The following is a 25,584-nucleotide window of genomic DNA, read 5'->3' as shown; positions in this document are numbered from 1 at the left end:
AGTGTTCTTTTGCTCAAGAAAAAAAAAAAAAAAAAAAAAAAAATTATACCCGATTGCACAAATTTATACAAAATTAGACATTATTATAAATACTCTTTTTTTTTTTTTAAAAAAAAATATAAAATAAAAATAATTGTGTATGTATACCTATCTATCTGTGTAGCATTTCTTTATCCGCTATTTTGTTAACATCATATACAATTACAAATTCACGTATGCCAACGTAAAACTGTAAAAGATTGAGGGTATGGGGAGAAGGACAAAATAACAATATTACTAACGCATGTGTATATGCATATATAAGTACACACATAAGCGCTATTTTTATAACACTATTAACACTGACAAATCCGCAGAATTGCACCAAATTATCCTTTACAAGTAGCTTCAGTAATTTTCTTTTTACCCTTTTACAAATATTTTTAAGAAAATGATGGACAAAAATTCGGAACCAGTTGGCTTAAAAACGAAAGTATATACTTTAAAAAAAAAAAAATTGCAAAAATTCTTCCAATCATTGAGTTTCTCCTTTTTTTTTCCTATGAATAAATCAAAATATAACTATCTTTTATAACTAAAATAAGTTTATATTACACGTGTACATCTTAAAGTATAATATTTCATTTAATTCTTATTTCTTTTTTTTTTTGCCAAAAAAATATACACAGATAGATGAACTTGAAAAAATTTTATATAAGATGTCTTTTGAGACTATTGAAAACCCCTCGAATAATAACGATTTAAAAGATTCTTTCTATGATAAATTATTCAACGAAAAGAAAGTGATAATTACTGAATTTTTAAATAGCGAAAAAAAAAAGTCATACAATCATCTTGAAAACATCAAAAATAATATCCTTAAAAAAATTAATATAATAAATGAAAAAAATGAAGATATCAAAAATCAATCAGATATTTTAATGGCTGATAGAAATAAAAATTTGTGTTGTATCAAAAATTTGGAAACGAAAATTGAAAATATTAAAAAGATCATTATGTAGAAATAATGTAAAAAAAAAAAAGAAAAAAAAAGTATGTCGTTAAAATAAAAGGGTAAAAAGTGCTAAATATGTTAAACAAATATATGCCTTTTTTTTTTTTTTTTTTCCACAATATAAAACACCTCAATAATGTCAAAATGATATGGAGCAAAATATAAAATAAAAATAAAAAAAAAATTATTTAGTTATTTTCAGCATGTCGATATCGTATATATATATACATATATATATAATTGCGTTCATATTCATACATATATAAATAAAAGCTTGAACTTGTGAAAGTGTGAAGGTGTAAGCTTAATTCTTGTAAAACTTGAGCCATTTACATATACATATATACATATAATATATATATGCTTGTACATTTGACTATTTTTCTTCGCATTTTTTATTCAGTTTTTTCACAGTTCTCATATGTTATCCCTAATGGGACTAAAAAGCTAACGTATAAAATCAACTTCCTATCTTTATGTTGATTTTATGACTTTCCATATAGAATAAAAATAAACAAAAATAAAAATGAATGATATTATGAGTGCAGATAATAATATAAAATGTAAGAATATTGTATCAATTTATACCCTCCGTATGTACCTAAATGGTTTTATAATTGGTTACGTTTTTCGACATGAAATAAATAAAAAGTTTTATTTACATAAAAATGATAATATCATATTTCATTATATAAAAACAAATGTCTCTTCAAAAACGAATAATAACAATTGTAAGAACTCATTTTTTTTAATGAAAAATATTTTATATAATCATAAAAAAACAAGTTTAAATAAGATGTTCTTATACGTCAATAGTTATAATCAGAATTATCAAAATATTTTAAAGTTTCTCCAATTCTCTAAGCTATTAAACTTGAAAAAAAATATACAAGTATCGAACTTCGTCGCCTTTAGACTATCCTTCTGGACATGTACTATATTTCTTAAAAAAAATATACAACCCCATGGAATATGTAAATTTTGTATTTCCAAATGGGCATAAATTTGTGTACAGTGTATATATATATTTATGTATGCGTGCACCTACATATGCTTATAAGCAGCTTTTGTTGGAAAGTACTTAAATAATAATGTGTAGCAGTTTGTAAGATTTTTTTCGTTCTCTTGTAGAACATGCTCGCATTTAAGGAAATAATATGTAGTTAAAAATAACTCTTCATCTATTTTATTATTTTTTTTTTTTTCCTCAGGTTTTTGCACCTTATCATGTTGGCAGTTAAATAAAAACATAGAAAATACCATAGTATCGTCAATGCTCTCAGGCTTTATAGCTTCATCGTTTAAGTTAGAACAGTTTTATTGGATTTCATTAGATTTTTGTGTGTACATTCTTTTCTTTTTTTTTTGTTCATTTTTACTTCTTTTCATCTTTGTAATATGTGCATAACCTATTACACATTTTCAGCAAACTAGTTTTTAGAGAATACCAGAGGGTCCTTATTCCTAGCTGGTTTGGCTGTATCTTAAGGTAACATTTTTTAATTATATATATTCAAATTTGTAAATTATTTATATGTGATATTTTTTTAACATCCTTTTACAGACATTTCGCACAGCATACATTTCGTACAGCATACATTTCGTACAGCATACATTTCGTACAGCATACATTTCGTACAGCATACATTTCGTACAGCATACATTTCGTACAGCATACATTTCGTACAGCATACATTTCGTACAGCATACATTTCGTACAGCATACATTTCGTACATCATACATTTCGTACATCATACATTTCGTACATCATACATTTCGTACTCTATACATGTTTTTTAATACTATATAATATTTTACATTTTAAAATTTACACTTTACAGTTACGTTATTTTCATTTAAAAGATAGAAATAGTGAATGCTATTATTTTTTACCACAATCTAAGAATTCCTTCAAAAAAAAAAAAAAATAATAGCCCTCAAATGAGCTCACTCCTATGACTGTTTTTAATCATATACCTTTTTCCTTTTTTTGTTGTGCTACAGTTATATACATATATTTGTTATAATCATTAAAAATATATTTTGTTAACGCATACATTAGGATAAATTAAAAGGATGAATTGTGTAAATTGCATAGTTGCTTGTGAAAATTGCAACATATGTATGTATATACGTGTGCACGGAAAATATAACCACGCGTGCAAAAAATCTTAAATGTTTATTATACAGAACAAGCTGTTTTAATTTTAATTTTCCTTTTCTTTTTTTTTTTTTTTTTTTGTAACTTTTACTTTTCCATAAATTTCAAAATAAATTTTTTTGTAGAAGAATGCGAAATTAGGTTGACCAAAATATGTATATTACAATAATATTTCATCAAATTAAAAAATTATAAAATTAAATTAACTTAAAATTTGCAGTTGTACTTAAAAACAGGGCGACATGAATTATATAAAAAATTATATAAGAATATATATGTAAATCATCATTATATTATACTACTTTTTTTTTTTTTTTTTTTTTTAAACTTCCTTTTTAATTAATATTTAGAAGGATTTACAGCATAGTTTTACAGGTTTGTAAAAAGAACACTCGATATAGAATAAAATATATGCACATGTATATACCTTTGTTTGGTACTAGTCCAAATATATTCTCTAACTATAAAAAGATTAAATGCATTTTAATAACACGCTTTAATTATTAAAAGGGGACATATATAAAAATACACAGAATTCTCGAATAATGAGCACGTACGTAAGATCAATACTTAAGTACGTATATATATACATATGAGGATGAGGATGAAGACGGTGTGGACGTTTGTTGCATATGTAATAATATATATATACATTCTGTGGTACAAATATAAGAGAAAATATTTGCCTATTACGTCATTATGTTACATTTCAAATTATCACATTTTATCATATTGCTACGTATTTACTTTCCTGTCATTTATTCATTCATTAATTCATTCGTTCAATTGTTTTTTTTTTTCTTTTTTTCAATTTTCTTCTCTCTTTTGTTAATTTACAAATACGTTAGCAATATTAGCACCGCTTTAAAAAGTCTGCATATTAGTAGACATATTTCTTTTCGTAAAGTGACGCACCAGCACTGGCATCACCTGCACCTCCTTTGTATTTTCCATATGTAGCCAAGGAGTTAGCTTCAGCCCTTTTTAATAGAACTTCCCTTGCTTTTGCAACATTTTCTTTTTTTCCTTTCCATGCATTTAAAACCGAGGCTTGTAATGCTCTACCATAGGAAAAGGTTAAAGCCCATGGGTGAGGTCCTAAAGCATTAATGGAATTTAAATTAACAGATGCTTCTTCTTCTGATTGTCCTCCAGATAAAAATACAACTCCTGGTAATGCTGGTGGTACTGTCCTCCTTAATGATTGTACTGTAAAAAAGCCAATATCTTTTGTATTCGTTTTTTCAGTACAATCATATCCTGCTGTTACCATATTTGGTTTTAATAATGCTCCTTCTAATAATACACCTTGTTCATTTAACGCCTTAAAAACACATGCTAAAACTTTTTGTGTTACAGTTGCACATACTTCTATTGAATGTGGACCATCAGCTAATATCTCAGGTTCAACTATGGGTACAAGTCTATTTTGTTGGCATATAGATGCATATCTAGCTAACCCCCATGCCGTTTCCTTAATAGATAAATCAGTAGGCTTTCCTTTTGCAGTGTCAATTACTAAAACAGCTCTCCATTTAGCAAACCTTGCTCCACCTTTATAATATTCTTTACATCTATCTGCTAACCCATCTAATCCTTGTGTTGATTTTTCATCATCTGTACATGGAATGGATACTAAACCTTTATCAACTTTTATTCCTGGTATTATTCCTTCATTATGTAATAAATTTACTAATGGAACTCCCGCTTCATTTTTTTGAAATAAGGTTTCTTCAAACAAAATCGCACCTGATATAAATTTACCTAATCCCTTGGCACCGAATAATAAGTCTCTATAGCTAGCTCTATTTTCAACAGTGTTTTCTATTTGTATGTTATCAAATCGCTTCTTAATTGTTTGGGTAGATTCATCAGCTGCTAAAATTCCCTTTCCTGCTTCAACAAGTTTCTTTGCTGTTGTTGTTAATTCTTTAGCAACATCTATTGGTAGATTAAGAGGTGCATTCTTATAGTCTGCGCTTGATGCCTGAACATAGAAAGTCAAAAAATTATGTTTTAAGTAAGCATATTTAAAGTACATGCAGAGATTATATATTATATGTAATTAAAAGTTTAACCATCCATAGATAGTTCTTTTGCGATATATGTATATATACATATATATAAATATATACAAACACGAAAATATGCAAATACGTATATGAACATGTATGCGCACATATATACAGTTACATATGTATATATATATATATATATATATACGTAGATACACATATATGTAACGTTTGCAATGAATAATTGCCCGAGCAGAATACGAAAATGTATTTACAATGTAAAGCTTAAAATGAGGTTACAAATGTAAAATACATACTGATTTGAAAAAATATAAAAATTTAACTCAAAGATTTAAATTTTTCAGTACCATTGTAAACTAATCAAATGTTATTATACTTTTTTGCTATCATAAAATAATTTACTATAATCAGTTACTTAAGTTATATGTTTTTTACTCATATAAGATAAATTTATATATATATGTAAATTATACAATTTGACGGAAATAAAAGTAAAAATGAATATAAAAATAAAAACGTATATTTTTTAAAGCTCACGAAAAGATAATATTTATATATATGTATATATGTGTATATATGTAAAAAATTTGCAAGCATGTACATATATATATTTAATGCATAAATTAAATGTCGATTCGGAATTGGTAGAAAGGTGGTGTTTTTACTGCGTCATCATTTCTATGCACAATTTTAGAGTAATATAGAATTGTTAATTTTTTTTTTTAAACATTTTAAGAAGTAATACTAAGCGAATAATTACATCAGCTTCAATAAAAATGGTAAAAAATGTTTACGAAAAAAGCGCGTAAATGCATTTCTTTTAAGATGTTCACGTAAACGTATCCATTTAAATGTCTATAATATATATATATATATGCATATACATGTTTTTATATTTTTTTATCAGGAGCGCATTTCAATAAATGACTATAGAAGAAAAAATGCAGCGTCATGTAATACAGCACACTAACATAAAAATCAACAAACGTTCACGAATTACAAAACGACTTTTTATTCATATTTTTAAACGTACGAAAACTCTTTATTTTATTACCATTTTTAATATGGAGGGTTAGTACTGCAGAGTAAATTTTTTATTTGTAAATTGGTATAACAATTTGTAACCGAAGAAATATTTTTTTCCTTTCTCTGTAGTGGAGAACTTTTTTTTTCTTCCAATTTTTTTAAATTATTAAGTTAATAACGTGTGTGCGTTTTATGGATGTATATTTCTGTAAATATTATTTCTTTTGTTATATTTATGTTAATTGTTTTATTTAATGTGTAATACCATGGACGATTCAAATAAATATATTTCTCATTTACATGTAAAAAAAAATTTGTAGAAAATTTGCTAATAATATGTAATTGTGATATTTATTATTATATAGTTATTTTAATATATTTTTAAAAGAAAAAAAATGGAGTATGTTTTAATTTAGAAAAAAATTATATAAAAATATATTTTCTTTTTTTTTAATTTAAATGTGTGTATGAAAAAATTACATATGAATTTAAATTTGAAACAAAATTAAAAATCAATTGCGAATATTCAAAGTGAAAATAATAAAAAAAAAAAAAAATTTCCGCTTTTTTTCAAATGGCTATTTTTTTTTTTTTATTTTTTTTTTTTTAAATGCTGCAAAGCAAAACACGTTGGTAGGAACGTAAAAATTTCGTAAATTTTGTTAAAATTTTTTGTTGTTTTTTCTACATTTCGTTGGTTAAACTGAAAAAATTGGATGCACAACAAATAATTCATTACAGGAATAAAGATTAAAGAAAAAAAAATAGGAAAATTTTATAAATTTTGCTACCAAAAAAGAGAAAAAAAAAATGTTCGACAATTTTACGACTAAGAAAAAGAGAAAAAATGCAAGGTATTTTCTTTTACGTGAAATTCAGTATAATATATATATATATATATATTTTTATATACATGAAAAAATAACTATATTATGACATTCTTAGATGCACATGCATTGTAAATATATATAGATATATATATATATATATGGAAATTTTCCTTTAGTGTTCCTAAAACTAGTAAACTTCAATAGTTATAATTTAATATTTTAAAAAGAAAAAAATTCTTATAATTTATCATTTACAAGGAAGTGTTCAAATTACACAGTTACCGACTTATATTCATCCTTTTTGATATGCTTTCTTCGTTTGTTTTAAACATTTCTGTATTTTGAAAATAATAGATGCACGTAAGAAGACGCAATTTTCAAAAAATATATATTCCTCTAAGCAATTTTTGGGGATTTTCTGTTTCATTTTTGTTCATTGAGTATATGCACATATATATGTACACATACACATTTATAGAATAGCACGTCACCCATACATTTGCATTTTGAGCAGTAAGAGTGTTGGGGCAAGCTGCATTTTGTCTCATTCCAAATAAGTATATACATTGTGCAATTTAAATAAATAAAATGCAAATAAGCATACGTAGAGTTATATAACTGGAATCAGTTTTCGATTCATTATCCTTTTTTCACATTGTTCGCACGAGTTATACAAAAAGCGTTTAAAATTTTATAATACGATCTTCATTTTATTTTGGGGATTATTTATATGCCAATCAAATATATGTAAAAAAAAAATATACTAAAAAATGCTTAAAATAAATTTTCATAAAGCTGTTTTGTGTCATGTTTTATTTATTTTGTTTTACATGTTATATCTTATTTATTTTGCTTTATCTTATTTTATTTTTACTTTTGTTTTTTTTTAATTTTGGCAACTTTGCTGAGGTTTGCTTAATTTTGCACAATTTTAAATTTACTAATTTTTTTTTTTTTTTCGTGAATTAATAAATTTCATAAAGTACTAGCATAAATAATATAAAACCATCCCTTTCTTTAAATAGTAGTTACGCCTGATAACATTTATCGTTATAATAAACAGATTTGATAAATCATTATTATTATTACTAATGATGTTAAAGTGACCCTTTTAATTTTAATACAAAAAACTATTTTTCCGTCTTTTAAAAATAGGATATATGAACATTCCAATTTCCCCCCTCCATAACATTATATATATATATGTAGATATATGCGTGTTTGCAAATGTATGTATATATATGTATTCATATATGTATGCTTATATGTATGTATATATTTCCCGCTTGTTCACCATAGCATGAAAGAGCTTCTTCCTAATTGCAATCATTTCGCAATATAAAATGTTTAAAAAAATAAACACATTTCCATTAATTGGGAAAATTTATAAGAATCATAGTAAGGGTAAATTTTCATCTCTACGATTACCGAATATTAGTTTGGACATTAATAGAATTTTGGGTTTTAAAAATGCTATAAATACTATATACGAAAATGTAAATAACTCGTTTAATAATGAAACATGTTTTTTAGCCTTCAATAATTGCACAATTTATAATAAAAAGGCTACAAACTGCAACATAAGAAGTAGGAGTAATATGGAAAATGGGAACAGCAGCAAAATTTACAGGTACAGAATAATTAGCCCTGCTAATTGGAGCACATGTAACAGTGCTGTAACACATAATGGAAATATCGCTACCAATTCGGTAAACAATAAAAGTAAAAAAATTTTGTTATTTAGCTGGTTAAAAACTATTAGGAAGAAGCAGTATTATAATATTATAGGAAAAATTGGTATTAAAAAAAGGAACGCGGGTATGTATTGGAGTTTTTATGTCAACAAAAGAAAAAAAATTAGAAAGAATAGAAAAACGATTTAAACGATTTCGTATTTATGTAATCTATATACATACATATGTTAATGTATACACATTTAGTGACTAAAAATTTTTGAATATTTTGTTGCGAACTTTTTTATATTATTTCATTTTATTGTATTCTTATTTTTTCATATCGTTTCATCCAAAAGAAGTGAGAAATTTTTATTTTTTTAAATTGACAAAGAAAAGGAAGTAGTAAAAGGTAAATCAAACATACAACTGCTAATAAGGTTTTCACTATACCCATATTTTAATATACATATATGAATAGTAAAGACATATTTTGTTCCAAACGTATATACATTATATATTTATACAAAAATATGTATTTCGTGGTAACGATTTATATCTGATCCTTTATCTGCAATGTTCACAATTTTGAAAAAGTGAAAAATGGGTGAACATTATATAAAAACGTCACTAGAATATAATAAAAAGTGAAATGTAAATCATGACTGTAATCATATAGGATCTGCATTAGACCTTTTGTGGTATCTTAACAAATGCTTAATTTATTTGAGTAATATGTGTTAGGCTCGTCTTTTTTCGTGCTTCGTATTATGGGATTTTATTTAATATTTTTTATCTTTCCAAATGCATATATATTTCTACTGCGCTGAAATTCCTAAGTGAATTGTTAATTTTTATTTTTTCTCTATTCATTCAGGAAATTATTGCCTTTTTTCAGGATCAATCGGAGGTTTGAAAAAATGGCTATATATACATAATTTCACAAATAACACTTGAGTGTATACATATACAAGTATATATATGTGGGCTTGTGTATATATATATATATATATATATACATATATACGTAAAGTTTAAGTAATTATTGGCTTACCCTGTCCAAGTTACATATTTCTGTCTGACGAAAGGGGACCTGGAATTGAAAGGTGGACGATGAAAAATTTATTTTTTGTTTTTGTAACCTCATAAGAGATATTTCTTGTTTGCAAAAAAATGAGAGAATCACTTTCAGGTTTTATCACTTGAAGAGGAATATTGTCGTTATTATTTGGCATGTTCATATTATTATGATTAGTAATTGTTTTTCCCATTTCATTCATATTAGAACATTCATTTCTGTATATTTTAATTTCTAAGTCATTCCCTGAATGTATTAGGGGAATATAAATACATGTAATTTTTTTCCCGTTATCGAAATTGTCATATCCACCTTCGGAATGCTTTTTTAAATAAGACTTATTCGGAGAGAAATATAAAAATTGAAATAATGTACATATTTGTAAAGATAAATTTGCTTTTTTATTTAATTCATACGGAATTAGTGATAACTCTTTTAATAATTTATATAATCCCTTTTGTTTTTCTCTATCTAAGCTTGTTATATAAACCCAACAATAAAAATCAGTTCTAATATTTCTATATTCTCTACTAAATTCGTTAAATTGGTTATTATATTCAATAAACACGAGCTCATCATATATTAGTTTCATATACTCTTTACCTACAAAGTTCTTTTGAATACCTACATTATTATTCATTAAATTTGCCATTGTGTCTGTGTTTATTTTATTTAAGTCATATTCTTTTATATTTAAAGGATTTGCTAGTGAAACTATATTTTTTGTATTCTTACAATGTATTTCTTTAATTTTGGACTTTACATTAGAAATAATGTACTTTGTAAAAACAAGCCTAAAAATATCTGTTCTTAAAAAATGATCTATTTTTAAATTTATTTTGTTGTCTCCTATTGATTTTGCTTTAGTTACTACATTAGTATAAATAGAAAAAGCTCTCTGTGTTAAAGTAGCTACAGAATTTTTTATATTTTCTTTATCTTTTTCATTATCTAATATTTCACCTAACATATCATCCTCATCCTTTTTAAACTTGAATGAACTTATATTTATTTTGTCATGATCATTTCCACATGAATCACAATTCCTAGTTAGTCTACTTTCTGTGCCTGTTTCTATTCTTATATCCTTTTCTAGTTCCAAGCATTTTTCGTAGCTAACTGTACTGTATAAATAACTGTAGAATTTGTTAAGTGTTTCGTCATTCCATTCCACCTCCATGTTCAAAAAAATTAAAAAAATAAATATTAATGAAAAAAAAAGCTCCTTTGAACTGAGTGTGTAGGGACTGCATATGTATATACGTACATATGTATCTCTCTAAATATATGTGTACGGTATGAATACTTATTTGTATATACTTCAAAATAAAGCGAATATTCGGGTAGTCTTAATATTTTTTTTTTTTTTTGTATTTTTTCTCTTCAAAGCTATAATAAGAATATTATGAAGACGTTATGTATGTGCCACACCCGTAGAACAAACATACTGAACTTCAATTTTTTTGTGCAACTTTTTAATTTTCACAGAAAATTTTTCTTATCTTAGAGAAGTTAATAAATTGAACAGCTGTTATGACCATAAAATTAAAACATCGGCAAAGGACAGTCAGAGTTTTATTGCGTCAAACTTCAAAGGATATAACCCTAAGCATGTGCATATATATATGTGTACACAAATGTGCGTAAATGTATGTATACACGTGCTTACAGTAGTAATTAATAAATACAGTATTTAGAATTCCACATATTTTGGCGTGAACATTTTATGGCCTTTAATTGGGCATCTTCTATTTAAAAAAATTTTTGCACCTTTGTTTTTTTGTTTCCTCGAATGTTCGCATAAATATGCTTCCAAAAATTTACACATTTTGCTGCTTTTTATTGTAGCTCGTTTAATTGAACTCCTTTTCAAACTAAAATTTTCAAAATATAATAATTTATTCTGAAAATTTGTCGTATCAAAGGTTTGCCAATTTTTTAAAGAAAAAAAAAAATAAATAAATAACGTTTCATTCAATAGGTTAAAATTTAAAAGGTTCATTTAAGTAAAAAAAAAAAAAAAAAAAAAAAAAAATTCACTAAAATATTAAAAATTGAAAGAGCGCAACGATTCAGAATGGTTTTATAATATTCCCATATTAAAACCTACTATTACATATATATATATTAAAATAGATTATTCTTATTTTTTTTTAAATTGTAGACAATCGTAAAAAGTAAAGTTCATAAAGGTTTTTCCCTTTTTTTTAAGTAATATGACAGATCACTATTTTGTTATCCTATCATTTTATTTTACTATTTCATTTGATTATTTCATTTTACTATTTCATTTGATTATTTCATTTTACTATTTCATTTGATTATTTCATTTTACTATTTCATTTGATTATTTCATTTTACTATTTCATTTGATTATTTCATTTTACTATTTTATTTCATTATTTCATTTGATTATTTCATTTTACTATTTTATTTTACTATTTTATTATATATTTTTTTTTTTTTTTTATTTTTACTGTGTTTATTTCCCCGTTAAATGCTCAAAATAAAATAAACGCAAGAGAAACAATACATCATATAACCGGTTTAATCTCCTGCTAGAGGCACATATAAGAGGAAGAAGGGGAAAGGAAGGCTATTATTAACAAAAAGTAACTTCTTACATTCATGTAATTTATTCTTTCGTTCTCTCAAATAGGATATTCATAACATTCTGTTTCCACGTTAAATTATGCTTGAAATAATTTTTTACTTCATTGACACAATCATTTAGACTTATTTCTTTTTCTCCAAATGATCTGTCCTTATCTAAAGTAAGTTCTCGTAATTTTATAATTCCCTTTTCAATTTCATCACCGATAATGACAACAAGCGGTATTTGTTTTTCTAAAGCATAAATCAGTTGCTTCTGTATTTTTTGATCCTGCACATATATAAATTCCGTACAAATATTTTGATCCCATAATTTTTTGCACAACTCAATGGTTTCCGTAAAACTGTCTTTCTTTGCATGACATATAAGAACTTCAATTGAATTGTCTTTGAGCTTATACTTCGATGAGCTGCTACTAGTCGTGACAACATTACATATCATTGAATTGTTATTTGTTCCGCTAATACCTTCATTGAGTGTATCCTTATTTTGTGCTGTACCTTTACAATGGCTACTATCATTTCTGCTATTAGCTTCCTCTGGGGTAAGAATTTTCTCCTTTACCTTATCCTCGGCAATGGCTATTATTCGTTCTATCCCGATAGAAGCACCAACAGACGGTATGTATTCTTTTCTTCTGTTTCTTATGAGATAATCATACCTCCCCCCTGCGGCGATACTACCTAATCCTGTTTCTGAAAGAAGAACAAATTCAAATATGATTCCAGTATAATAATCTAAACCTCTGGCTAATGACAAATCTAATGTAAAATGATTAATCATGTTAAAACGTTTAAGCAATTCAAAAATGTTTTCTAAATGATTTATCACTACATTGATTTCATTCTTATAACATTGATCAAAAGTAGATTCATTTAAATCATTTCTCAAAAATTCAATAACTAAGAATGGAGATAAACTTAACGTTTTTGAAATGTATGCTTCAATTTTATCCACAGATTCTACAGGGATTCCTTTTTCATTTAGTAACTCGTCCCTAAATTGCTGAAATGTTATTTTGTCTAATTTGTCTATACTGCTTGATATAGTTTTAACTTTATCTTTATGAATATTACAAGAGAGGAGCATATATTCCAATATTTTTCTGTGGTTAACTTTACAATTAAAATTACCTATAACATTTTTTAAATTATTTAATATATCCCAAAAGATAAATAAAATATGAAAGTCGGTACGAAGCGTATCATATTTTCCTACTATGTCAAAATCACATTGATAAAACTCTCGAAATCTACCTCTATTCATACTTGGTTCATCCCTTCTATATACTTTTCCTATATGAAATCTTTTTAAAGCATTTACATTATTCGTATTAACAAAACGATATAAAGGAACAGTTAAATCATATCTTAAGGATAAGTTTTCTCCACCCTGATCCTTTAGATCAAATATTAATTTGGAATCTTCTCCATATTTGTCCATCAATGTTTCTTTTAATTCAAATATAGGTGTATCTATTTCTACTGCACCGTGTATTAAAAATTTCCTTTTAATGAAATCGAAAAATATATTTCTTAACTGCATATCTTCTCCTGTAAAATCCTTTGCCCCTTTTGGCACTTTCAAATTAAAGTTTATATTTTTCTGAATTAGTATTTCACTTATATCATCCACAAATTTGTAAGGTATAAAATGTTCACTAAGGATATTAAAAAGGTGATTACTCACAATTTTGTTATCTTTCATTAATACTAGTTTGTCTTTTTCATTATATATATTTAATTTTGATTTACCATTAGGTGAGATAAGTGAATAGAGAAAATTTTTAAATTCAAGACATCCAATACCAATATTATGAACACAACCAGACACTTTTTTATTCTTCAGAATATGAGCTAAAGCTTTGTTATATGCTTTTATATCATACAAGATGTTCATGTGCATAATTATATCTGTTAAAAGAATTAACAGCTCGTTGAATACTATATTCATATCTTTCAGTTTATGAAATTCGTTTGAATATGAGATGTTTACAAACTTTTTCTCAACACTCCTCAGATATTTTTCTTCATATAATTCGGTAAGGTAGATCTTCAAGCTGTTCACTCCCACCATAGTATTATTACCGCTGTTACTATTATTACCCCTGTCATTATTATTACAATTATTATCATTATACACGACGACAAAACCGCTAGTGGGAGGCTTCTTCAAATCGGCGTGGTCATTCGTAATTACCTCATTGGATGTGATAAAATCATGCAAATTATTAACAAATAAAGGTACAATTTTAGTTGCAATATCTAGAATGTTTTTTGTAAGAATATATAAGTTTTCATTGATACCTCTACATAAAATATTAATATATATACTTATTGAATTCATTTCTTCCGTATATTCATGTTTATTATCATCTAAACTATTTTTAAAGTTCTGATTAATTAAGGTCATAATATAATTACAGTCATCCGTTAACTTACTTTGTGCATAAACAAATAACATGATATTTGAACTGAAATTTTTAGAAAGTTCCTTGTCTTTTTCAATTTTCGAATCGTGAATCATCCACTTAATTTTCGATATTATATCATTTATTGAATGTATGTTACTATTATTTACATTGTTATTAAATGTATTCTTAAATAAGACATCACAATTAATATTAAATAACTCCAGAATATTACATAAACAACATGTTAAATATTTACATAAAGAATACGTTTTATGTGTATTCAGAAATAACATGCTACATTTTTCAATAACGACATTTATAGAAGACTTAAAATGACTCATATTATATTCTACCTTACCACATTGTTTTAAATTTGAAATAAAAAATTTTTTTAATGTTACACTATACATATCGTTTTCCTTAAAAATTATATTAGAAGAACAATATGTCGTATTGTTTATAGAACTACAAACATTTCTTATTAAATTTATATCTAAATTATTTTTAAATCTTAATATATTGATTAGGAAAAAAAAATATAAGCATTTTAGTTCATCCATATTATAACATAAAGAGTTCATCATCTTAACACCTCTTACTTCCTCATTCTTTTCTTTATCTTTTGAACACACTTCCGTAACAACACCATGTGATCCATCCACTTTTTCTAATTCTTGTATATTTATTTTATTGTCGTTTAATTTATAAACACAGTCCTTAAAACTAGAGGGTTCCAATTTTAAGTTCCTTCCATATATGCTTACTTCCAAAACATCCCTAGTATTAAAGATTTTATTTTTATATACACTTATGCTCATTTTTGTTATGTTACAATTCGGTACTACTCTTTTAAAATTCTTTTTTTGACAAAAAAAAATTTTTTTTTTTTCGGGGTGTCTTAAACGAAATGACAAATTTGAAAAAAAATATTTATGAGACATAAAAACAGCATTCTTCCTAGATGTTGACGATTAGGGAGTAAAAATTGAACTAAGTGCATTCACTTTCAGCAAGGATAATCACGGTAACGGGTAATTGGAGTATATGAAAGCGTATATATGTAAATGCATTTGTGGATTTACGTAGCAATTTTGCAATTTTTTGAGCTAACATACATACATAAAAAGGTGCGCATGTACTATGTATGTATTTACAATGCACGCATGTGCTAGGTGTTCATGTACTACGTGTTTATGTACTATATGTTTACGTACTATACGTTTACGTACTATATGTTTACGTACTATACGTTTACGTACTATATATTTACGTACTATACGTTTACGTACTATATATTTACGTACTATACGTTTACGTACTATATATTTACGTACTATACGTTTACGTACTATATATTTACGTACTATGCATGTACATGCTATGTATTTATATTCTATGTATATGTGCTTATGTATTAAATTATGTACTTTTTTTATGCAAAAATATGTATATATATATGTACATGTATAACGCTTATGTATGCGACAATTCTGCAATTTTTTACGAAAAGTACACATATATGTATGAGCATATGTATACATATACTTGCTCTTACTTATTTGTAAATAGAAAAATATGTATTTGAACTTTCTCTTTAACTATGTTTAACATTAAAAACTAGAATCCTAGCATTCTGAATTGTTTTTTCTGCTTCATTTTCTTAAAATTTGTTTTATATTTTTACTTTTTCAAAATTAAGAGGCACCGTGAAGAGAGTAGTACACAAATAAAAAACTGGATACACAATAAATACGCTAGTGCATAACGTCAGCAGAACTGTTAGAAAAAAAAAAAAAAAAGAGTCGTACCTCGATTCTTGGAATTTACATGATGTTTTTATGTCTCCATCAGCCACTTGTTAATTTGTTTTGTTATTTTTTTTTTTTTTTTTGTTTTAACAATTGTGTCAAATTATTTTTTTTTTTTGAAAATAAAATTATGATCTACTCAAAAAATGATATACAAAATTTTATTTTTTTATTTTTTTATTTTTATTTTTTTTTGAAATCTTTTCTTTTTTTATTTTTCATTCTTACTGTTGTTGTAATTTAAAAGAACTAATACTTTATTTTCCTTTGTGTATTTAGGAATAAAATATATTTTGTTTTCTTTGAAACAAGTTCAATTTTGATTAAAAAAGGAACTGATTATAATAAAACACAAAAAAAGGAAAGCATAAATAAGGAAAAAAAGAAAAAAGGAAAAAAAGAAGATGATTTATGAAGAAGTTACACTTGCGCCTGCTCTCCTCAAACAGTAAGGCAGCAATTATAAACATAAATACTTATTTGAGCATATATAAAAATTGTGCTTTATTATAGAAATATGTGCATATACATTTACATAAATATGTATGCGCATGAGATAAATGGAGTAATGCTATCTTTATATTTTACATTAGAGAAGATTGCATTTATTGCTGTGTTTTTATCTCCAAGCCTTTTTTTAAATGAGGCGAACATGCTTTTCAACTTATGCGTACATAATTATATGCATATACAAAAGTACCTATATATATTTATATACATATAAATAAATACCCATATGTATATGTATGTATATAGATAGAGATAAATACCCATATGTATATGTATGTATATAGAGAGAGATAAATACCCATATGTATATATATGTATATAGAGAGAGATAAATACCCATATGTATGTATAAGTACCGATATTTATGTATAGATACATATTGTATGAATGGCCAAAAAGTAGTACATGCATGTAAAAAAATGTAGTAACCAAAGCGAAGCCACGGAATTTCGTGCATATAAAATTATAATGCCACTTTGTATGACATAAATATATATTTAATATATTTATACACATATTATATGTATAACAAAAAAGTGCATATATATAATAAAATATAGTATGCAGGGCCACGAATTTTATGAATATGAAATTATATACCAGTTTGCATGATATAAATATATATACATACGTATATGATATGTATGTCAAAAAAGTAGTACATTCATGAAAAAAAAATGGAGTACTAATGGCCCTGAATTTTAGGCATATGAAATTATATGCATGTTTGTATAGTTATATATATATATATGTATGTTTACACATGATATATGTATGTCGAGAAAGTACATGTGCAAAAATATGCCACCCACTGCCTAAAATTTTTTTCTTATGATATTATATGCATTTTAGTATAGTTATATATATATATATATATATGTGTACACATATTATATGTATGTCGAAAAAGTACATTTATGTAAAATTATATAGCATCCTATGTCCTTAATTTTATTCATATGAAATTTTATGTCAATGTGCATGATATAAGTAAATATATATAAACATATATTATATATATATGTAAAAACAAAAAAAAAAAAAAAAAAAAAAAAAATTTGCACATATATACATAATGTTTTTAATTTAAACGTTCCCATAACAAACGCATAAGCTCAAAAATGTGTATTCATTCTTCTCATTATATGACACTTTTTACGTCTGCGTCCTTTTACCGCCTTCATCAAAATGGGAGTATTAATATTTGTTATTATTCTTTATCATTACACTAATTTTTTGTGAATTTATTATTATCATTATTACTATTTTTATTTTATTATTTTTTTTTCTTAATTTATTTTTTATTTTATATTTTTTTCTCCCCCTTCGTTATGTAGACTGAAAAAGGAAGGACTGGTGTCAATTGAGAAAGCAAATCCTGTTAACTTAAAAATACTGTGTGAAGATGACTTGAAAAAAACAGAACAGGAAAAGACTGCGGATTTTAGTGAGGATAAAAAAGAGGAGGTGAAAGAAAAAACGAAAAAAAATTCCAAAAAATTAGTTCTGAATAAAACAAAGAAAGCAAAAAAGACCCCATCACAAGCTGACGAAAAAAATTCGGAAAAGGGCGAACTAATTAAAGTTGGAAAAAAGAAAATTAACAAAAAGGAAGAGAACAAAAAGGAAGAAAACAAAAAGAGGGAGGATAAAAAGGAAGAGGACAAAAAGGAAGAGGACAACAGGGAAGAGGAAAGAGAGGAAGTGCAAAACAAGGAAGAGGAAAGAGAGGAAGTGCAAAACAAGGAAGAGGAAAGAGAGGAAGTGCAAAACAAGGAAGAGGAAAGAGAGGAAGTGCAAAACAAGGAAGAGGATAACAGGGAAGAGGATAACAGGGAAGAGGACAACAGGGAAGAGGATAACAGGGAAGAGAACAACAAGGAAAAGATAAAAAAGGATGAAAAAAAAAAGAGAAGAAAGAGAAAAAGAAAGAACAAAAATAGAAGACTTCTGAAAAGCGCAGAGGAAGAAGAGGAGAGCTCAAAAAAGAAAAAAGTTGTAAGCAAAAAGAAAATAAATAAAAAGGCGGAAAAATCACAAAAAGAAAATAAAAAAAGACAAATAAAGAATAAACGAAATGGTACTAAAGGGGAGGACAGTTTGAATAAGAATAATGAAAATAAAAAAAAAGAAAGATTTGATATACATGCACTTATTAATAATGAAGACAGTTTTAAGAACATAAAGGATATTAAATGCTTAATAGTTTACAAAAGATGGAATATGAATAAATCAATAGACATATTTTACAGCATATTGAAAGGCTTATATGACAACAAATTTTGGAAGCCAACAGAAATTCAAATGAAGACATTGGAAGAGGCAATAAGTTTTAAAAACGACATCGTAGCTATATCAAAAACAGGTACAGGAAAAACATTAACCTTCTGCTTGCCGATATTAAATAATTTAGTAAAGAAAAAATTAATGGAATATGCAAAAAAACAAAAAAGCCCACAAAAATTTAGAGGTTTAATATTAGTACCAACCAGGGAATTAGCTCTTCAGATATTAAACCATTTCGGGTATATAAATAAATATATTAATTTGTATATTACAACATTAATAGGAGGTATAAATATTAACAAACAGAAAAGAATTATATCCAAGAAACCAGAAATAATTATATGTACACCTGGAAGACTAAGATATTTCTTAGAATTAGAGGAAAAAATTAATTATATATTTGAAATGAAAAACATCAGATATTTTGCTTGCGATGAAATTGACAAAATGATTGAAACGTCGTTTATAAAGGATATAAGCTTTATTTCGAAACATTTATATAAGTCTGTAGGGGGTAAGAAAAGAAAATTTGTACAGACCTTTCTTATATCGGCTACATTAGGTTTAACAGTTCAGCTGCAAAATGAAAATCTAGCTAAATTTTTGAATGTTGTTACAATACGAAAGGAAAATTCAACTGTTATCAATATATCGGATGAAAATGCAGGTAATGGTAGTAATTCTAATTGCATCTTACCAGCGGGTCTTACATTAAATATAGCAAAATGTGAAAAATCGAAAATTTTGCAAAAACTTTATTATTTGTTAACATTATATTTTAACAATGAATTAACAAGTAATGATGATAAGAAAAAGGTTGAGACGAATGAGGAGGAGAAAAAGGAGGTGAACATGAATGAGAAAATGCAGAATGAGGAAGATAAAGAAGAGGACAATATCAAAAAAGTAATTATTTTCGTGAACACAATTAAAAGGACAAGAGAGCTTTTTACAGTATTTCGATATTTATTTTTTGACCAAGCTCTAGAAACATCTTTGCCAAAAAAACATAGAAGTAATATAGTTTTAAAAAACAAAGTAAAATTCTTTTCTGTACATTCCCAGCAAAAACTAAAATATCGAGTACAAAGTATATTCAACTTTTCCCAAAGCAATTGCAATTCTGTATTATTCTGTACCGATGTATTAAGTAGAGGAATAGATTTGGACAAATGCGATTTGATTATTCAGCTGAATTGTCCAGTCAACGATGTTACCTTCGTTCATAGATCAGGTCGCACGGCTAGAAATTTCAAGACGGGTAAAAATACATCTATACCTGGCACACATGCGTGCATAATTCGCTTATGTTATAGATATGTCTATGCCATATATATATACATGTATAAATGTATGCTCGCGCGCGTGCTGCATACCTCTAATTGCTTCTTGTACGAGAAATGTGAAATGGCCTTCTTTATTAACTTTTTTTCTTCATTTTGTATCATTTTTATTATTTTATTTTTTTTTTTATTTTGTTTTTATTCTGCTTTTATTTATTTTTCATTAAATTTTCCCATCCAGGTAAATGTATCTGTTTCGTAGCGGACGATGAGGTTTCAAAATGGGCAAACGCCTTAAAAAAAATAGGATTAAATTTTGAAGAACAAAAGGAACTTGAGGAGTTGAAAAGAATAGACGATAAAGATAGCACAAAAATAAAAAGAGCACTTTTATATTGTGCACAATTGGTGAAAATGAATAGGAAAATGAAAGAAAGAAGTTGTAAACTTTTTTTTCGTAAACTAGCAGAATTGGCAGATTTAGAAGGCGAATGTGATTTCAGCTCAGATTCAGATGATCAGTATGCAAACAAGGCTGATGAGGAAATTTATAAGCAAATGATTCACTCAAAAAAAATGTTATATAAAATTCTATACGAAGACTAAACAAAATTAAGTAGTATTCATTTTCATAATACAAAAGAGAAAAAAAATATATTTACAAAATGCTTCAAAAATGTAAGTTTCACTTAACAGTTGAAGTTTTGGAGTCCTTACATATTTTTAAATATTTTTATACGTCTTTATATATTTTTACATATCTTTATATATATTTACATATCTTTAAATATTCTTAAATATTTTTAAATGTTTTTAAATATTTTCATCTATATATATATATGTGCTTCTATATTTTTCAAAGATGAAAAATGCAAAAATTCCAAAATTTACAAGGTACAAATTTAGGAATAATTAAATCTACCATATTTAATGTTTATTTACGTACTATTTTTTTGTGCACATTTTTTTTAACACGCCAAATTTGGACATTCATCCCTTTCACAGTTGTCCATTGGTGAAACAAGATAGCTTATATTCGCTTCTTACATTTTTTACATTTCATTTAGCAGTTTTTTATTCTTTTTTTTTTTTTTTTTCCACACCAAGTAGTTTCAATAATTGCAGTTTTTCTTCTAATTCAAAAAAATAAGCTTGTTTACCTTACAATTTAAAAAAAAAAAAAAAAAAAAAAAACAGAAAAACAGAAAAACAGAAAAACAGAAAAACAGAAAAACAGAAAAACAAAAATACAAACAAACTTTTAACTCCGAAGTAGAGACTATTTCTCAAAATATAAATATCGATGCAGTTCTTTAAGCTAACATAAGTGTCGTAGGAGATTCTTTTACATGTAAGAGTGTAAAAAGTAACCATTTATTGTATGTTTGTATAGTATTTTTTTTTTTTTTTTTTTTTGACCTCACAGTTAAAATTAATAGTACCATATAATTTGTGCCGTAAAAACAAAGGCGTTAAACAATGGTAGACATATTTTTACGACATAATTATTGCCATTTCTAATGTCAACAAATGAATTATTAAATACTTTATTGCAACGTTTCAAAAGAATGTATATTTAAAAATGATCGAACACGGAATCGATATTGTTTTTTAATTTTCCCTCCTATCCCTCATAAAAATTTCTTTTGTTCTTATTTTCATCTTTTATTTTGTGTATATAATAAGAGGCCCTGTTACACATACATACAATACTATGTACAATAGTATATTTTCTCGTAAAGGTAGATGAATATTTCATTTTTTGTTTTTTTCCCACAAAAAGGAAAAATAATGCATCATTTATATTATTTGGTCCAATCGCATGTTCGAATTATTTCACTTTAGCACGTAGCGATATTTTCTTTTTTTTAACATTTTAATATGTATGCAGGAATGAATAAATGTTCCAAAGATGCGCATGTGAACGTGAACGCGAACACCAACTCGAACACTAACTCAAATTCTTCTTCCACTTTTGGTGCTATAAATTTTTACTTTTTCAGTAGAAGGAGAAATCAGTGTGTTTGTTTCTTTTCATTGACCTTTTCTTTATTATAATTGACCACTTACACAATTATTTATGATGAGAAACTATCCTTTTTCCTCATTTTTATTTTGTAATTTTTGTTCTTTTCCACACAAATTAATATGAAATCGCTGTCAGTGTTTGTTAGGAAAATTAACACATATAAAATTACATCGATTATTAACAATACTAAGGTTCACAAAACATACATAGAAAGAAATAGAAAAAATGAAGACGATATACATAACATATATAATAAAGAATTAGTTGCATTCCCATATGATGAAGATAGATATAGCAAGTTATTAAATATTCAAGTAAAGAAGGAGAAAAGGCATATGAATGATTTCTTTTTTAACTCAAATATATATATAAATGTGGAAAATGAGAAAATAAAAAATATAAAATCATCTGACTTTTGTATTGAAAATATAGATAAATATTTTCTTTTTGAAAAAGAATATTTGGATACATTTTTTCCCGAAGGGCTATCAGGAGAGCTCCCTAAGGATATATTAATGCATAACGGGGATACCGACAACTTGGACATGTTAATTAATGAAATAAAAAATAACAGTAATAGTAGTAGTACTGGTAGTAATATCAGTAGTAGTAGTAATAGTAATAGCAGTAGTAGTAGTAATAGTAGAAGTAGTAGTAGTAGTAGAAGTAGTAGTAATAGCAGTAGCGATACGCGTGATAAAAAGACTATAATGAACAACTTGCAGAATGTGAAAGGTGTCGGAATATTATACAGAAAATTAACGTATGAGATTATAAATGAATTATTACACTGCGCACAAGACTTTAAATCAAATAAGAAAAGAGATTCGTACGATTTAGATAATTATTTTTTACAAAAAAATATCATCTCACCGTATTATGATATAAGCGCTATGATGGAGAACAGTGCTACCATCAATGAGGGAGTAAAGGCAAACACTTTTTCCTATACTACACATACAGACAACAAATTAAGGATGAATAAAGATCATAACTGGGAGAACAATGAAAACATCTCTTCTTCATACAGAAGTAGGAGCATCTTAATAGACGGAAAAAGAGGTACAGGAAAGAGCTGCATATTAAATAGTGTTGTTTTGTGGGCAAAGCTAAACAACTGGTTTGTCATTTTTATACCTAATATGAAAAAGTATAAATTTGATATAAATGATATTGTTCGCAGTAATACTAATTTATATATCCAACCAGAGTTAAGCAGACAATTCCTTGAAGATATTGTAAAAGTTAATGAAAATTTTTTAAAAGAAATTAAAATAAATAAAAATATTTTAAATACTACTTGTTTAGATGGAACACATTTATTATACAATAAAAGAATATACGATGATATTATTAAAAAGACAATTAATGCAGAAATAGAAAATGATGAGACATATAACAGCATAAGTGAGAGAGAGAAAAATATGTTTAAGCAAAAATTATATAAATTTTATTATGACAATGTAAAAATTCCAAACATATTAGATAAATTTTCTATACCTCCTAATTTGTTAGAATTAGCAAATATTGGAATAAACAATGCTTCTTATGCAAATCTGTGTACATATGCATTATTTGAACATCTAAAAAGGCAAACTGAATTTCCTCTATTAATTGCAACAGATCAGTATAATTACTCCCTAAGTGTTTCTGAATATTTATCTATTAATTTTGAAAATACGAAATATAATGGCTATATACCAACCTACTACTTTACTATACCAAAATTATTACTACAGTGGAATGCCTCCAAATATAAAAGATGTGTTAAAATTGTAGCTACTTGTTGGGATAGGGAAAATCGAAGAAATTTTAGGCCTGACCTCCTTGGAATACACAAAAAAGAAATCAAGACTGTTCGTAATTACACTCTAAGAGAGTTCAAAAACTACGTTGCTCATTTGTTTAACCAAAATGTTATTTACAATTTTGACATTAATAAATTGGAATATTTCTACATGCTAACAGGTTAGTTTTATCTTGCTTGTTACGTTTCCCTGCCTTTTTTCGATTTTGAAAAATAGGCATCATGAGCCTATATATCTGCCGCTTAAATGTGCCCATAATTATATTATAAATGATCCCCATATATATTACTATGCCCCACGTATATTTCCATTCCCCACGTACATATCCATGCCCAACATACATATCCATGCCCAACATACATATACATACCCAACATACATATCCATACCCAACATACATATCAATACCCAACATACATATCCACGTCCCACTTAAATATCCATGCCCCAAGTGTACATTTTCAATGCCCGATGATATATAATTTAAAAAAAATATATTCTCTTTCTCTTTTTATTAGGCGGAAATGGGTTCCAAGCGAGAAAGCTCCTAACAACTTTGTACTGATCGGGTTAAAGTCTTAACGTCTTTTTAAGGACGAATCGAATAATAGAGCATTTCAAAAGGAAGGAAACAATTTTTAAAGAATACATTATATCTTCTTTTTTATTTATTTGCTTTTCCTTCTTTCTACATAAGGTATATTACTTTTTTTTAAAATGCCCTTAGAAAATGGTTTTTTTTTTTTTTTTTTTTTTTTTTATCATGCTCCATTTGCAAATCTCCCACTTTTCCTTTTTTTTATATTTTCTTTGTGTATGTGTGTATCCTGTTATGTTACTTTCTGTATAGTACATTCGCTTAATACATTTTTACAAATGTATTCTTTGCATATATATATTTGCATATTTCATATTTGAATAATATTTTTTCAATGTATTATATTGTATTTGCTTAGTAATGTAATATACTGTATATTACACTTTTGATTTTTTGAAAACATACACAGAACCTTATTTGTCAATATAAAGTGGTG

The 25,584-nt window shown here is 26.1% G+C and overlaps 8 protein-coding genes across 8 annotated transcripts; 5 read left to right on the top strand and 3 right to left on the bottom strand.

The window, feature by feature from the left end:
* Window positions 1–430: 430 nt before the first annotated feature.
* MKS88_004632 (uncharacterized protein) lies at window positions 431–1,001 on the top strand (the record flags this gene model as incomplete). The annotated part of the gene is made up of 2 exons (XM_067217824.1): window positions 431–472; window positions 669–1,001. 2 exons carry the CDS (start codon window positions 431–433, stop codon window positions 999–1,001), a joined length of 375 nt encoding a protein of 124 aa, XP_067072214.1.
* A 519-nt stretch (window positions 1,002–1,520) lies between these two features.
* Window positions 1,521–2,487, top strand: MKS88_004631 (shikimate dehydrogenase; the record flags this gene model as incomplete). The annotated part of the gene is made up of 3 exons (XM_067217823.1): window positions 1,521–1,926; window positions 2,206–2,299; window positions 2,421–2,487. The coding sequence occupies 3 exons, from the start codon at window positions 1,521–1,523 to the stop codon at window positions 2,485–2,487; spliced, it is 567 nt and encodes a 188-aa protein (XP_067072213.1).
* A 1,549-nt stretch (window positions 2,488–4,036) lies between these two features.
* On the bottom strand, window positions 4,037–5,237 carry MKS88_004630 (fructose 1; the record flags this gene model as incomplete). Its single annotated transcript, XM_067217822.1, has 2 exons — window positions 4,037–5,143; window positions 5,235–5,237. 2 exons carry the CDS (start codon window positions 5,235–5,237, stop codon window positions 4,037–4,039), a joined length of 1,110 nt encoding a protein of 369 aa, XP_067072212.1.
* Window positions 5,238–8,391: 3,154 nt separating this feature from the next.
* Window positions 8,392–8,931, top strand: MKS88_004629 (uncharacterized protein; the record flags this gene model as incomplete). The annotated part of the gene is made up of 1 exon (XM_067217821.1): window positions 8,392–8,931. One exon carries the CDS (start codon window positions 8,392–8,394, stop codon window positions 8,929–8,931), a length of 540 nt encoding a protein of 179 aa, XP_067072211.1.
* An 854-nt stretch (window positions 8,932–9,785) lies between these two features.
* On the bottom strand, window positions 9,786–10,979 carry MKS88_004628 (prolyl hydroxylase-like protein; the record flags this gene model as incomplete). Its single annotated transcript, XM_067217820.1, has 1 exon — window positions 9,786–10,979. The coding sequence occupies one exon, from the start codon at window positions 10,977–10,979 to the stop codon at window positions 9,786–9,788; it is 1,194 nt and encodes a 397-aa protein (XP_067072210.1).
* Window positions 10,980–12,434: 1,455 nt separating this feature from the next.
* Window positions 12,435–15,644, bottom strand: MKS88_004627 (histidine--tRNA ligase; the record flags this gene model as incomplete). Its single annotated transcript, XM_067217819.1, has 1 exon — window positions 12,435–15,644. One exon carries the CDS (start codon window positions 15,642–15,644, stop codon window positions 12,435–12,437), a length of 3,210 nt encoding a protein of 1,069 aa, XP_067072209.1.
* A 2,177-nt stretch (window positions 15,645–17,821) lies between these two features.
* On the top strand, window positions 17,822–21,319 carry MKS88_004626 (ATP-dependent RNA helicase MAK5; the record flags this gene model as incomplete). Its single annotated transcript, XM_067217818.1, has 3 exons — window positions 17,822–17,826; window positions 18,482–20,691; window positions 20,955–21,319. The coding sequence occupies 3 exons, from the start codon at window positions 17,822–17,824 to the stop codon at window positions 21,317–21,319; spliced, it is 2,580 nt and encodes an 859-aa protein (XP_067072208.1).
* A 1,287-nt stretch (window positions 21,320–22,606) lies between these two features.
* MKS88_004625 (ribosomal protein S29) lies at window positions 22,607–24,715 on the top strand (the record flags this gene model as incomplete). Its single annotated transcript, XM_067217817.1, has 2 exons — window positions 22,607–22,691; window positions 22,878–24,715. The coding sequence occupies 2 exons, from the start codon at window positions 22,607–22,609 to the stop codon at window positions 24,713–24,715; spliced, it is 1,923 nt and encodes a 640-aa protein (XP_067072207.1).
* Window positions 24,716–25,584: the final 869 nt, after the last annotated feature.

The sequence above is a fragment of the Plasmodium brasilianum genome, chromosome 12, assembly GCF_023973825.1.
Source record: "Plasmodium brasilianum strain Bolivian I chromosome 12, whole genome shotgun sequence".
Classification (NCBI taxonomy): Eukaryota; Apicomplexa; class Aconoidasida; order Haemosporida; family Plasmodiidae; genus Plasmodium; species Plasmodium brasilianum.
The sequence above is the reverse complement of the archived record's forward strand: the minus strand, read 5'-3'. Positions and strand labels throughout refer to the sequence as shown.